General features: G+C 52.4%; 1 protein-coding gene across 1 annotated transcript; it reads right to left on the bottom strand.

The window, feature by feature from the left end:
• Positions 1–1924: 1924 nt before the first annotated feature.
• On the bottom strand, positions 1925–10598 carry PCK2 (phosphoenolpyruvate carboxykinase 2, mitochondrial). The gene is made up of 10 exons (XM_008539526.2): positions 10282–10598; positions 7654–7899; positions 7025–7209; positions 6735–6938; positions 6190–6377; positions 5717–5879; positions 5227–5445; positions 3165–3302; positions 2778–2873; positions 1925–2533 (listed from the first exon to the last, which is right to left on the bottom strand). The coding sequence occupies exons 1-10, from the start codon at positions 10308–10310 to the stop codon at positions 2079–2081; spliced, it is 1923 nt and encodes a 640-aa protein (XP_008537748.1). The 5' UTR covers positions 10311–10598; the 3' UTR covers positions 1925–2078.
• Positions 10599–15802: the final 5204 nt, after the last annotated feature.

The following is a 15802-nucleotide window of genomic DNA, read 5'->3' as shown; positions in this document are numbered from 1 at the left end:
GGAAGGGCGGGCTGTGATGAAGATGAAGAACATGGTTGGGGGGGCGGTATTTTGGGTGTCTGGCAAATTTCTGTTTCTTTCTCTAGGTGATGGTTTTAACGGTGTTCACTTTATATTAGTTTACTAAGCTATATTCTATTTGTTTTGTATGGTTTTCTGTATCTGTGTTTTATTTTAAAATAAAAAGGTTAATTAAAATGTGTTAACTATTTTTTATCATCTATCTGGAACCTCAGGGCATGTAATTCAATGTTATTCGAATTGACAGAATCATTTTTAAGGCTCACACCTTCACATCGCTGTGCGTTTAGATACCAGAAAGGTGCCCGGAACCTCAGTCCCGTCTCTTTCCTGGAGGGACTTCTTTCCAAACCTGTTTTCTTTCTCCCCTAAATCTTATTTACATTGCTCATTTTCCTCTAAAACTATAGAGGCAGCAATACATAATATAGGCTTACAGGGCCTACCCTAATCAATATAGAGTGGGAAGGTGAGGATGGCTAACGTATATTTAGTGGTTACTCCAGGCCGAGCACCATTCTGAGTGCCAGGCTCCCCTGACTCCCCTGACTCTTTTAATCCTCCTAACAACACTGTGAGGTGTAGGCATATCCCCATGTTACAGATGAAGAAACTGAGAGGCACCCCTGGCTTGAGTCTACTATGTGCCTAATATCTGTCTTATGCTGCCTCTGATCATGTTTCAGTTATCATGTACTATTTGTGAAGCTGAGGATTTGGCTATATATTTTTAAGTGTCATGTACTCCATTGCTAACTGTGTTTTAGCATGTGATCCACTCTGACCTCTAGATTCTTTTCTGCTCTCACACATTGTAGCTGGTTAATGGCTTTTTTTCTATGAGATCACTTGGTGTTTCCTCCTCCAGTGTTTTCTTTTGAGGGAATTCCCAGTAATGCCATTTTATTTGTTGAAGTTTGTTCTCATTTTCTGGGTACAGGCTTCCATCTTACCCACCTCAGTTTGTACATTCACTCAGCCTGATCCAGATCACAGGTGAACTTATCTTCAGCTGATGCCCCTGATTTATGTAGGATCATCACTGTTTTTGTAATTTCCTTCTAAAGTTGACTTCAGAGGAGTTTAGGCCAAGGCCTTGCTACTCAAACTGTGGTCCTGGACCAGCATAATCAATATCACCCAGGAGCTCATAAGATAAACAGAATCTCCGGGCCACCCCAGACTTGCTGAATGAGAATCTGCTTTTACAAGATCCCCAGGTGATTCATACGCACTTTTACGTTTAAGTGAGAAGCATGGGCTAGGTGACTTCTAAGATCCTTATAGTTCTACAAGTCTGTGCTGCTAGGAGAGTCTATGCAGTCATTGTTTACCCTTGGCTCTAAATTCACTAGCTGTGTGGCCTTGGGCAATTACTTGACCTCTCTGTGCCTTTGTTTCTTCATCTGTAAAATGCCTCAAAGTTGTTTTGTAATGTGCTTAAAACAGTGCCTGGCACACGGAAGTTACTGTAGAAGTGTTAGCTGTCTTAATATTGAATAAACGCTCACGAATACTTTGCAAGTCCCAATTTCAGGTCAGGCAGGAGGAAGAGGTTTGAGAATCAACAGTGAAACCGCTTCACTGGAGAACGGGGTTACAGAGGCTTCTGTGTGTCTGAGTGGGAAATCAGGAAGTTTAGGCTGGAGGCTATACTGAGCAGCCGGCAGAGGCCCGCGTCTTTTTAAGACCTCAGGACTCAGAGTAGATAGTGCCTTCTCCCAGAAATTCCTACTTATATGGCCCAATGGTAGAGCTGCCTGTAAGATCCTTGATACCACAAGGCTGTGTCAGGCCAGGCCACACTGGGCGCCAGTTGCTTGGAAGGGCTGGAAGAAGATTGTGAAATTGGTGTTAGAGGGAAGCCTGTGAAGATCGGTGGGAAATAAAAACAGCACAAATGTTACACAAAATAAATGAGCATCTCTTATTATTGGTCAGCGTGTGGGGGCAGGTCTGTGGCCTGGTCTCACGGCACTCCGAAGATGTTACTAATATCAAATTGCTCATATTTTCTGCAAGCTTCGTGGCTCTCCTATTCCTACAGGGGACTCAGGTCACATTCTGCGCACACGTCCCTCCAGCGCCTCCAGCTCAGCCAACACTTCCTTGGGCAGATCCTGGTTGACCTGCTCGGTCAGGTAGCTCCGAATGTCACGAACCTCCTGTTCCCAGAAGTCCTTTGGGAGCGAGAATAGCTGGGTGGTGTCTATGGCTCCCAGGCCACTGAGATCCAAGGCGCCTTCCTTTGGCACCAGCCCAATGGGTGTCTCTTGGGCACTGTCCTCCCCTTCTAGCCGCCGGCAGATCCAGTCCAGCACCCGAGCATTCTCTCCAAAGCCTGGCCACAGGAAGTGGCCTGCCTCATCACGCCGGAACCAGTTGACATGGAAGATGCGAGGCAGCCGGACCCCCTTGCGCCCCTCCATGCTCAGCCAGTGTTCTAGGTAGCGCCCAAAGTTGTAACCGAAAAAGGGCCGCATGGCAAAGGGGTCGTGCATGATGATCTTTCCTAGGGAGGGAAGCAGGCTAGGTAAGGAATCTTCCTCCTTACTGGAGAAGAGAGGGGCATCCTGCTGCAGCTGGAAGAAGTTGTGTAATGTTTGTGGTTCTGGAATATCCTCGGGCAGGGTGAAGAGAAGGGACTGGGGGAAAGGTACATGTGGGAGGGGGCAGGCAGAAGGAAGATGTGGCTCAGGAAGGGAGGGAAGAGGCAATGTGGGCACATGGGACAGGGGCAAAGGGAGGGCGCTCACCCTTGTGTTCAGCCGCAGCAGTGGACTCAGAGCGCATGGCACTGCCCACAAACACCCCGTGGCGCCAGTTGAAGGCCTCATATACCAGGGGTACTCCTAGAATACCAGTGAACGGGGTCACAGGCAGCGCTTCTCTTTGGACCCTCACTCCATCCCTTCTGGTGATCCCGACTCCTAGTCTCTGTCTCCTAGGACCTTAGCTGTCCCACTTTCAAACCCCATGCCTCCCCCCCATTTTGCATTTTCCAGGGCAGAGCTCTGAAGACAAACAGCTCCAGGTGGTGATCTAGGCTGAGGCTCCCTGAGCTTTAAGTACAAGAGGGAGGTGGGCCCTGATTTACAGCCAGACCCTTTATGGAGAAGGCATGGAGCCTATCTGAGGTTTACCTTTGGGTCTGCGGCCTCCAAAGATGATGGCATCAATGGGGACACCCTCAGGCGCTTCCCAGGCTGGGTCTATAATGGGGCACTGGCGAGCCGGGGCACAAAAGCGAGAGTTGGGATGTGCACAGGGCTCCTTGTCACCTGGCGGAGGAAATACAAATACTTTCAGTTGCAAGGACATGTCCAACGCCAACAACGTAGGCAGGTGCAGGCACTCTTGCGTGATTTCTTTTTGCCTCATCAGCTCCCTGCAACTTTGTGTGATAAGGAGTAGGGAGAAGGGGGCCAGGGACATCTCACCTAAAGGATCGGGTTATTTATCCATAATGGTTCAGCCAGCTGAGCTATGTGAGAAGAGTGGGAGAGGAACTGGGGTTCAGCAGGGTACTAAAGTTTATGCCAAACTATAGCCATGTGGCATTGAGCAGTGCTCAAAGAAATGGGGTTTGATATTGGCATAAGATTATAATAGAATTTCCCCCCCAGAAACTATTTCTTTATTTACGGGGTTAGTATTTAAATAAACGCTCAAACCTAAAGCGAAAACTAAGGCTGTCAGTTCAGCATTTTGGTCAATTGACTTTCCATCAGCAAACAGGGGAAGACAGAATCTCCTAACTATCAAAATGCAAACAGGAATTGATTTTAAAGCTAACAGAATTTTGGTGATTTCCCTCAGTCTGCTCAGACCCTGATGGAGTGACAGGGCTTGAAGAACTCAGACAAGGACATAACCTGGGCAGGCATAACCTGAGGAGCCAGGTGATTTGGCCTCTTTTGGGTGCCCCAGTGACAGGCTGGGACTGAGTCAGTGGTAGATGTGCAAGGCACCATCATGGGGGCCCTGAATTGACGTGGTGCCTTCTCTGCTGGAGGTTACTGGTCAGACCAGGGGGGCAAGGGAGTCACAGAGCCAGCACTCCCTGCCCTCTTCCTGCCCCTCAGCTCCTGCCTCCACCATCAATAAGAGCCATCCCTTCCACTTCTGTCTTGTACTTTCATCAGCCCCCAATTCAGGAGCCTAGCACAGGGTATAATTCTGGGAACGGAAGCTGGGCACAACACATACTAGTTATACCCCTGAATCCAGAGATGATGAAAGGGTTGGGGGACTAGCCTGGGGAAATATGAAAGGTTCTTGGGTTTCTCAATTGGGTGGGGAGGCTGAGGAGGCTTAATGATGATGTTGGAGAAAATGAAGGGTGAGCAGATGACGAGGGTGACTGCTAGGCCAGCCTGGACAACTTGAATACAGGCTTCAGCGACCACAAGGCCACCCTCCCCTGCCATGTGCTTCTTTGCTCCCATCCTAGGTCTCTGGGCTCTCTCACTGCTGAAGGCCACTGAAAGCTGTGGGTCCAGAGAGCAGGGTTGGGGGAGGGGGCAGGGCTACAAGGCACGTGGGGTAATGGCTGGGTTGAGAAACTAGCTTCTAGGAGAGGCTAAGGAGCTGGTCTGACTTGGTTTGGAAGGAGGACTGGGGTGTATGTGTTGGAAGGACCGGGGAAGGCTGAGGGTAACAACACTGACCTTTAGACAATGGTTATTATCCAAGGGGATGGTGGGAGCCAAGTGGCAGGGGGAGGGGCAGGCTTCTTCCTTCCTATTGGGTCAAAGTTTATGGATCTTTGAGCTCAATTCCTTCTGTAATAACTTTCAAAACAGTCCTTCTCTTTCTTTTTCTTGGTTTTTTTTTTTTTTTTTTTAACAGTATCTAGCTTTTCCTATGTATTTGGCACTGTGCTAAACCCTCTGCATGCATCATATAACGGAATCCTCCAACAACCTTGTGAGGTAGGTACTGTGATAACTACCCCATTCAGCTGACGAGGAAACTGATGCTCAGGAGGTTAAGCAAGTAAGCCAGGTCACAAAGCGAATACTTGGTGGAGTTAGGATGTGAACTGAGACCTTGCCTGGGGTTGGAAACTGCGAACATTCACAACTTCCTGTGCCTCCCAGAGTCCTGGAAGATGGCTGCAGGTTGTGGAGAAGGCTTTTACATCGTCAAGGTGCTGAGCCCTGAGGGCTGTGTCATGACACCCCCTGACTGCCCCCTACATACCAGGTTTCCAGGGTTTGCCCAACCAGGAGGTCACGGTGACGCCAGGTGAAAGAGGCTGGTCAATGCCCTCCCAGTACACGCCACCGTCGCTGGTCTCAGCCACGTTGGTGAAAAGAGTGTTACTCTGGATTGTGGCCATGGCATTGGGATTGGTGGTGGCAGAGGTGCCAGGGGCCACCCCGAAGAAGCCATTCTCAGGGTTGATGGCCCGGAGTTGCCCTGTCAGGAGAAGTGAAAGAAAGGACCAAACAGGAGGTGTTGAGAGGTGCAGCCACAGAAGGTCCTGCTCTACCCCTCCCCACCCTGACCTGGACCCTGGGGACGGGGAGAGGCCTTGTGTCTCTAGGGTGGCTGGGCTGCTGGGAGGTACAGGGCAGAGTTGGTTGTTTAGGAAAAGGTTCTTACTGACAAAGCTCTGGGAGCAGTGGAGGGGGGACTCCTATGCTCTGGTAAGACCCAGAACCGAGAGTATGATCTGAGGGCCTCTCACCATCGCTGTCAAACCTCATCCAGGCGATGTCATCCCCCACACATTCCACTTTCCAGTCTGGCAGAGCTGGCCGCATCATGGCCATGTTCGTCTTGCCACAGGCACTGGGAAAGGCAGCTGCCACATAGCGTTTCTTCCCCGCAGGGTTGGTGATACCCAGGATCTGCATATTGGGGAGACAGGGAACAAGGAGGAGGTCACCAAAGATCAGGCATGGTCTGCGTGGGAAGGACAGCTAGGGGTTAATGGGGAGGACAGATGTTTATATACCGCCTTGCCACTGGGCCTGGGGTGGTGGCAAGGGGAAGCCCCCCGACATTCCACAGCCTGGGGCCAAAGCTTCGGGCATTTGGGCAGAGTCCCTGCCCACCAACCTGGCACCTGGTAGTGGGGAGGCAAGGCTAAGGCTGACTGGCCAGGCCCCGCCCCTGCTCTGCCCCCCGCCCCTGCCCAGGTCCTCACCAGGCCCTCACCAGCATGTGCTCCGCCAGCCAGCCCTCATCCCGGGCCAGCCGAGATGCGATGCGAAGGGCAAAACACTTCTTGCCCAGCAGGGAGTTGCCACCATAGCCACTGCCGAAGGAGACGATCTCCCGCTGGTCGGGCACGTGGCCAATCAGGGTTTTCTCTGGGTTGCATGGCCACTGGCTCACGGGCTCCCCTGGAGACAATGGAGTCATGGGGCTGCTGGCAGGGGCACCAGGAACAGGAGTGTCAGGGGCCAGAGGGATCAGGGATTGGCAGGAGAGACACTTGGGAGCAGTGGTGGTACCAATGAGTGGCTAAAGCCCCCCACCTCATAACGTCCTTCAGCTCCCATGCCCCTATTCTTGGACACGGGTAACTGACTTTTCCCCATCTTGTGCAAAGTGCTCTGCCAACAGCCTCACCCTAGCCCAGACTGCTGCCCTAGATCCTGGGAATTAGGTGTCTCACTAATCAGGATGGGGAAGATTTGGGGTTCCCTCCAAGAGTAGGCTGCCCTCTGTGCCCTCCCCGGGGCAGAGCCAGCACTCACCTTGCCCTGTCAGGGGCTGGCCCACGGAGTGCAGACCCTTGACAAAGTCACCATCTCCCAGGGCCTGAAGCACAGGAGTCCCCAGCCGGGTCATGATACGCATGCTTGCCACCACGTAGGCCGAGTCAGTGAGCTGCACTCCGATTCGGGACAGTGGGGAGCCCACAGGACCCATGCTGAATGGAAGCACATACATGGTTCGGCCTATGGAGGAAAACACCACCTGGATGAAGGGTTCCAACCTGTTCATCCCTTCAGCACCCCCACCTCTGTGTCCTGGCCCTGGTTACCCTGCATGCAGCCCGGAAACCTCTCATCCATGGCCCGCTGGAACTCAGCTGGGGACATCCAGTTGCCCAGCTGCCCGCGGGCCCCACCAGCCACGAGGGGCACCGTGTCCCGTTGAGAAGGCGTTACAATCACCGTCTTGCTCTCTACTCGTGCCACATCCTTGGGGTCTGTGCGGGCCAGCCAGCTGGGGGAGACGGGATTATCAGGAAGATGGTGGCCAGCAGCCTCCCTCAGCCACAGACTCACTCTTTCAAGTCCAGCTGTGACTCTAGGCCTTCTGTTGGCCTATTGTTTCTCATTCATTCACTCCTCAGTCACTTCCTCCAGGTTTTGTCCCACCTAAGGGGTAGTTCCCATGACCCGGGTCCTGTAAAGGCCTCTACCCCTGGTAAAAACTCCCTGAACTTGTGAGTAAAAAAAATAGCAAAGCCTTTTATTTGTATCAGCTTCATTTAACATAAAAATACCGACCAATCCCAATAACTTCCGATTCTATTTCCCCTAAAGCACTCACTCTTGCTCATTCCATTCAGATGGCCTAGCTAACTTTGATTTTGTCTTGGTTAACCCAAAGTGGCCTCAGTACAGCAGCTGCCCCCATCTCGCGATCGCTGGGCTCACAGTTTACCAGTTATTGTACTTGGGGAGCTTTCGGATGAGTCCCTGCTCCTCCAGCAGAGTCAGTATGGCCGTGTTCTCAGCCTCGGTCCCATCACAGATGTGGATGCCCTCTGGTTGGCACAGGCGGGCACTGTGCTCCACAAAGTCTCGAACCCCAGCAGGAAGCTGGCCCAGATCTCCACTGAATACTCGCAGGGTCTGAAGGCTGCGCCATGATGACCAGCCCCAGGGGCTCAGCCCACGCCAGCCAAGCCTGCAGGAGAAGAAACAGAGAGGTAACGAGCCAGGTGTTCTCATGGAGGACGGGCAACTGGAGCAGACGGGAAGTTTGCGCTGATGGGGAGCAGGCTAAAGCAGCTGTGGGTGCAGGCACCATGAAAAGCAGGTCGAAGTAGGTGTGTGGGATGGGTTCAGGCCACGTGTAGCTTGTGGCCTTTATGATGCTTAGTGAGGGTATCTCTTGGTCAGCAAGGGACAGGGCTCACCCAATGAACACGAAGGCACATGCCTGGCTGTGTGGAAGTGTATGTGCAGGCTCGCTGATGTTATTGCGGGCTTAGACCATGGCCATGTTTAATGATGTCTGGTCAATGTTTACAAAGGAGCAAGTGCCCTATGGCCCAAGTGTTGGTCAACTGTGCCCAGGTGACAGCTTCATACATCTGGTGTTTGAAGCCCTCATCCCTGTTCTTTCCATTCTCAAGTACAGTTTTTATAAGTTAAAAAGGCAGCTGTTTTTTTTTCTTCTGGTGTGTATGCTGTAAGAATATGAAAGCCTCAAGCAAAGAACCCAGTCTTTGAGATGGTACAGTTCCAGGTTTCTAGATTCCTAGATTCTAGATGGTCCAGTTCCAGGCTCTTGCACAGAGAGTGGGTGACTGGATGCTGAGGTTCCAGGCATAGGATCTGCTGCAGCCCACCTGGGCCGACAAGGATTGCCTAAAGTGTTGCCATTGGGTAGGTATTTTTGAGCTGTGTGGAAGGCTGACTATTGGGGAGTGTCACTGGCTGGGGTTCATGCCTGGATGCCCAGGAGGGCAGGGTCCCTGTTGGCTCTCCTTTGAAACCCCTGGGAGAGGGAGAAGCAGGGTCTGCTCTGATTGGCTTGGACCCAGGGTGGAGTGACCCAGAGAGAGCAAAGGCCAAGAGAGGGAAGCTGCCTTTCTCCTATGCCAGAGCCTCACCCACCAGAAACTGTACCCCACACACCCAGGACCATGTGACCCTGTCTGTCCCCAGGCTCTCTTTCCTAGAGGACACATGCCTAGAGAGCTTTGGGTGTTGGCGGTAGGGTGCAATATCAGACCTCAGGAGGCTCAGACTCAGAGGGTGTGAGCCCGGGAAGGGAGAAAGCTCAGACCATGCATGTGGGGGCCGGAGCCTGGCTGGAGTGGGAGCTGGGGAAGCTTCCACTGGGCAGAGCAGGAGGGAAACCCAGTGTGGCCCCAAAGACAGAAGTGGAGCGTTCCTGGGACCTGGGTCTGTTCCTGACTCAGAGAGGTTTTCCCTGAGCACTTATTTTATTTTATTTTATTTTGCTGAGGAAGATTTGCCCTGAGCTAACATCTGTGCCTATCTTCCTCTATTTTTGCATGTGGGTCGCCACCACAGCATGGCTGATGAGTGGTGTAGGTCTACAACCGGGATCTGAAACTGCGAACCTGGGTCTCTGAAGTGAAGTGCCCAGAACCTAACCACTAGGTCACGGGCCGGCCCCTCTGAGCACTAAGTTTAAAGGCACATAGTCCTGGCGAGAGCCTCTCTCCAGGGAAAGCTTGGCTGAGGGAGTCTCTTGAGAAGCTGCTCCACTCCCCTCCAGTCCCCTGAGTGGGACCTTCTCCTTTTCCTATGCTTCAGACACCACCCACAATGGCTGGGCAAGTGGAACCAGCTGTGGGAGAAGCATGGGGTCAGCTCAGACTCTGGGACAAAAGCTGGGAGAATGGGGGCTACAGAGGGAAAACAGCAAGCTGTGAAAAGGGGGAGAGGGCAGGCAAGCAGGGCCTAGGGTCTCCCGTCCTGGACAGGAGATGAAGCCAGCCGTAGAAGAACTGAAGGCAACCTGGCCCCCTCCTCCACCTTGTTTCTCTCCTTCTCCTGGCCCCAGGTCCCTCTGGCTGGGTCCCGCTTCCCGCCAGGTTCCAGTGCGGGGGAGGCCGGGGAATGGATGTTTACCTTCTACCTTCTTTAAGGAGCTCTGAGATCAATCCCCAGAGGCTCATGCACCCTTGACCCCAGGGCCCTACTGCTGTTCATCGCAACCTGGGGCACAGGAGTTACATCTGTAAAGGAGAGGAGGAAACACGGAGAATGGGTTCGGCGAGGGCGAGCGAGGAGGGAGAAGGAAGTTCTGAGAGTGGCAGATAGAGACCGCGAGGACAGAGATCAGCAGAGCAGGGAGGGGGAGGAGGTGACGGAAACCCAGAGACCCAGAGGGCTGAGGCCGCCCCGGATCTCCGGCGATACGAGACGTACGCCCGGCGAGGCCAGGGATCAAGACACATTCGCCCCCTGCCCGCCTCCTCCTCAGATGGGAAACAGGGCGGAGGTGGGCGAGCAGGAGACCGCAACTGGCAGCCCCGGGGGGCGAGCGCGGCGGAAGGTGCGGGTCGGCCCCGGGCTGGGGGTCACTCACCGCAGGCCGGGGCGGTACACAGCGGCCATGGCACCTGGGCGGGGGCTGCCGGGTGACCGCGAGAACGAGCGGAGCCGGGGAGATATGGAAGGCGGGGAAGGAGGGAGCGCGGCGAAGCGAGCGGGAGCGGAGGTTCGGCGGGAGGCGCTTAAAAAGGAGGCGGGAGGGCGCAAGGGCGGAACCTAGCACGTCCTGCACGACCCTCTCTCCGCCCCGCCAGCAGGCCAGCAATCCCGGCCCCCGGGCTCCGGGCCCAAGGTCCGCCCTGCCGCCGCCCCACCCCCTGCATCCTAGCCCCCAAACCCATCTCTCTCATTGGAAGACTGGGTCCTCACCTCGGCTCTCTCCTCTTCGAGGCCCCGCCCCCTGCTCCACCTCGCCCGCTGCAAATGATGTAACTTTGAGGACTCTTGCTCCTGAAAGGTAGCAACTGGGAGACATTAGGTGGCAAACAAGCTCCAGGAATGAGGAGCGAGGCCAGGGAAAGGAGCCCACGGGGGCTGGAAGTCTGGAAGCAGGGGTGGTGATGGCATTGCTTGTACTCTTCTTCCTGGGGACTGGGCACTCTGAGCCCTAGGATCTTCAGTTTTCCAGGGCCCCAATGCTAAGGGCCCCAATACTAAGGTCCCCTCAGTCCCCAACTCCCCAATCCCTGTGTCTTCTCCCCCTGATCAGGCTCCCTTATGCCTTACCATGAAATGGTGGTGTCTCTCCACCCCCGAGTCTCTTCTTTGAGCCTCTGCCCTGGTCATTCTCTCTCCACATTCCTCTGGAGGACTCATCTGCCCCACTCAACCACCACCATAAAGTCCTCGGGTAATTTCTCAAGTTATATCTCCATCCAGACATTTCTCTTCAACTTGAAACCACTAGATATCACCCCAAACGCCAAAGCACCTCAAACTCAGCATGTCTATGGTAGGCATCTGCCCCTTTCTGATAACAGCGCTCCGACGTTCCGTTCCTGGAACCACCTCCTCAGTCTGTGTGGTCATGTGGGTCTCCTGGAGGTAGGCCAATGTGTGTTTCTCTCTCTGGCCATAGCAATTGGGAATGTTCAGGGATGGGCATGAGGTCTCTCTCTGGGGCTTTTTCTGTAAACTTTGAAAATTAGCTTTCTTCCTGTTGGGGTTGGTGAGCTGGTAGAATACATGCCTGGAGCTGCTGGTTGTCAGCTTGTCACTGCAAAGCAGGAAGCTAGCTGAGACAGAAGCCAGTCTAGAGGAAGCAGAGCAGAGGGACTGACAGATTCATGATTTCACTTACAGGAGTCAATAAAATTCTTCTCTTGCTCAAGCTAATTTTAAGTGGATTTGCAACGGAAGCAGTGTTGATTCTCAGATTTCTCAGAGGTCTGTGCTGGAACACAGTGGGCAAGGAGAGCGGGCCTTCAGCCTTGGGCTTGCTGCTGGCCCTCATCCCTTCCACCTAGGCTCCATCGGGCCTCCAAACTCATGCGTATGTATGGGACTCTTCCCTCCAGTCCTACATCCAAGCTCTGTCCACACCTACCCTGCTGCAAACAGCTGCCTCGTTGGCCACCCTTTGAACCTAAAGGTTTGCACACTGGTGGCAGCACGGTCGACCGATCAAAGGCCATCATCTCTTCCATAATCCTGCGCCTGCTTTTGTGGCTCCCTATCTCAGGGAATGGCACTGCCATCTAGCCATTTGCCCCAGAGGAACCTGAATCAGTCTAGACTATTCCTTTCTTATCCTCCGTAGCCAATCAGACACCAGGACCTTTGGATCTGTAATTCACAGTTAGCTCTCAGAGCTGTGTCTATCCCCATGGCCACTGCCTTAGCTCAGGCTTCTCTCTCACCTGGCTTCAGGTGACAGCTTCCAAGTCACCTCCTGGCCCTCTGTGTCTCCAAATGCCACCCCCTCTCCCTCCCACCAAGCTACCCTCCAAAATCTGCACTCAAGTTCACTTTGGGAAATTAAGAGAGAGGGATAATGTTTATCCTGTGGACACAAGGTGCCAGGCTCCCTGCCAACAGCTTGACCTGCATACTCTCATTCAGTTTCAACCACCCTGTTTTACAGATGTGGCCACTGAGGCTTCAAGAGGTTAAGTCATTTGCTCAAAGTCACACAACTGGTCAGTAGGAGAAACGAAATCTGAATCTAGGTCTTTCTGACTCTACCAAACTGTTTTTCCCCCCTGCAATTCTATGCTGTCCCTTTGATTTATCATTTTTTTTAAAAAAGAGATCATATTATTCTGAGGCTTAAAATCCTTTCAAGGCTTCCTATCACGTGGCGACTGACACCCTTCCTAATCCAGCTCCTATTTATCCCACGTTATCACCTCACCTCCCTACTTGCCACCTTCTCGCCCACATACCGTGCTCCGCAGTTTCCAGAGCACTTCCGTGAACTCTTTCTGCCCTTCAGACTTAAATTAACATCACCTCCTACATGAAGTCATTTTGCCCCTTAGAATTAACATCTATCTCATCTCTGTTGGTTCTAAACTGTGTACGTACCTATAGTTTTGTACTTATCACACTTGATTATAGTTGTTTTTCTATCTCTGTAATGCTCACTAGAGTGTTAGCTTCTCGAGAGAAGGATCCAAATTTTAGTCTTGTTTTTATCCTAGCTTCTAGCAGAATCTGGCCTGTACTAGGCATTTAATAAATGTTGGTTGAATGAAAGAATAAACGAGTCCTATGACTCTGAATCTGCCCCCATTCCTTCCTTCCTCAACTTGAGGCAGCCTGAGCAAGGGGCTCCTGTGAGGATTTCCTTGCGCTGCTGATTCCCCTTATCTGCCACACACTTTTGGGCAGCTCCTTGGCTCTCTCCCAGCCTGGCCCAGTGTCCACAGCGCACCACCAGGGGGCAGGATGTGACCAGCCTTGCCTTGGTCTGCATTTTTCTCCTTCCCAGGGCTCTCTGGGTTTGGCCTTTGGATGTCTCACAGACCCCCCTGCAAGTGGATGCTGTGGGGTGCTGCCCAGATCTCCCCTTCAGGATCATGGCGCTGATTGTCCCAGCTGCTGAGTGTTGGCTGCTGATGGCTCATAGCTGAATGCTTCCCTGAGAACTACCCGTGGCTGAAGGCAGCTGCCTTGCCAAATGCAACACCCCTTTCCTGGGGCAGCGTGTATCCAGTGACTGGTTGTTGCAGGGGTGCAAAGGCCTGGCCCCCTTGCCTCGATTTGGGACGACTCTGAATCAATTCCAGACCTCTTATGGGATCAGCTGAAGCCTCTTTTGCAACTGCAATGCATTTCAACTTCTCCCTCTGCCCAGTCTGCTCCTCTCACTCCCTTTGAAAGTCTTCCCCAATAAACCACCTGTACACAAGTTTCCATCTTGGAGTTTGTTTCTAGCCTAAGATATCTCCCAAACTCAACTTGAGTACTGCACTAACCCTCTTATCTGACTCTGAGTCCATTTTTGCCCTCCTCCATGCTAGATCCAAAGGGATCTTTTCAAACACAATCTGATCATATCATGTCCCTGCTGAAAATCCCTTAGTAGCTTCTCACTGCTCTTAGAATAAAGCCCACATCGTCAACTTGGCTTACAAGGCTCTGCGAGATCTGGCCCCTGTCAACTTCTCTACCCTCACCGCCCACCATTCTTCCCACCTTCCTTGGTTTTCACTCTCTGGCTACATTGGTCTTTTTTTCAGTTTCCTGAACACGTCTGCCTCTCTCCCGCCCAGAGTCTTTGCATATATTGTTCCTGCAGCTTGGAATCCTCACCTTCTCCACACCTCCAGGCATGGTTACTTCTTACTCACCTGACCAGTCTCAGTTTAACGTGACTTCCTTAGGCAAACTGTCCCCACAATGTCTCTCCCTCCCACACCCCAGCATTAGATTAGGTCTTCATGAAATACAATCACATAGCCCCCTGCCCTTCTCATTCATTGCACTCATCTCAGTTGTAGTGGTTTATTTTCATGTAGGCCCATTCCTAACATATGCAGGGCCTGGAGTAGGAGTACAGATAGAGACTCACAAACCTTGTGTTTAAATATTTAAAATGTGTAACTCAAGCGAACAAACTGTTAAATAAAATATGTTCTATTCTTCTACCTTGACAAATATATACATAATGGTCTGGACTTTGGTTCAAATTTGGATATTATTTGGGGTCCTCAGGATTCCACAGCAGAATGTGGTAGTGTAGGGACAGGTAGCTTTTGGCCAGTGGCCCTTGGGCCCATTTCTTATCCCACTCCTGACACCATTGTGTACTGTGAACGGCCTCATGTGCGCATGTGTGGAACTCCTTGTCTACACATCCCAAATCTGCCCACAACCTCCTTCAAACAGCCGCCCCTTGGCCATGTGTTGAGTCTAGGGATGTGTGCATGCGTAGTGTGGTCCACTCTTGGGAGGGCAAACCCTAGAAGTGGGCTTGGGGCCCTTTGGGCAGGGAATTCCTAGGTGTCTGGAGTGTGGTTCAGAAGGGGATTGGGGTGTGGGCAGAGAAGGCTTGGACTCCTCACTCCATGGCACACAGCCAGACAAGGGACAGAGTGGAGGCTTCCAAAGTGCAGGGCCCAGGGCAGGGGCCACTCTTGTCTGGGCCCAAGGGCAATAAACTGATGTTTCTCTGTTTCAGTCTGTAAGCTCCATGATGGCAGGGCTAGTGTCAGTCTGATTTACTGAGGTGTCCCTAAGCCTAGCACAGTGCCCGGGGCAGAGCAGGTGTTTAATAAATGTTCATCAAATGAATGTACAAGATTTGAGGATTGGGATCCATTACTGAAGATCTAGATACCAAAAGCCAGAACGAGGAATGATAAAGGTCTTACGGGGCTCTGAAAATGGGGGTGCAGGACAGAGGAGCTGGTGATAGCACTCTGGATTACTGTCTGTCCCCTCTCCTCTCCTTCCTTTTTGTGTTGTACCCCACTCCTCCAGGCCCTTTGCCTGCCATGGAGGCTGTCTTTCCCCATGGTCCAGTATCCCTCTGTCCATATCTTTCTACTTTTTCACCCTGTGGCCACTGCTCTCTCTCTGTGGCCTGACCATCCATCTGTCTATTCCTCTGGATTTGTTTCTAGTGTTTGGTCCCCAATCTTACTTCCCTCTGGCCCTTTCTGCTACCACTTTGTCTTCTCCTCCTTTGCTCCCATCACCTCTCTTGTTATCTTTTATTTCCTTCCTGGTCCCCTCCCAGAAGCCTTCCTCTCTTTGAGTTCCTCAGGGCCCTTTGTCCATCCATGTGCCTATGTCCCTCTGCCTCCTTCATTCCCAGTCCCTGGAGAGTCCCTGACTTGTTATGCCCTCTATCCCAGATCTATACCTGCTGCCTCCTTTGCTAAGTCTTCTTGCCTCCCTTCCTCTGTTCTGTCATTCCCAGAGTCCACCTGGCTTCATCTTTTTCATCCCTATTTCCCTGTCCCCATATGTCCTTGAGCCAGTCAGTCTCAGCATTCATTTCCCCCTCGCCCCCACCAGCCCTGGCTGCCACCAAGAGAACCCATTAACCACCTCCTGGGTCCCCTCTGGCTGTCACAGCCTCGCTTCTGTGTCCTTGGTCCTTCCCC

The sequence above is a fragment of the Equus przewalskii genome, chromosome 1 (assembly GCF_037783145.1).
Source record: "Equus przewalskii isolate Varuska chromosome 1, EquPr2, whole genome shotgun sequence".
Lineage (NCBI taxonomy): Eukaryota > Metazoa > Chordata > Mammalia > Perissodactyla > Equidae > Equus > Equus przewalskii.
Note: the sequence above shows the minus strand (reverse complement) of the source record. Positions and strands in the feature narration are given on the sequence as shown.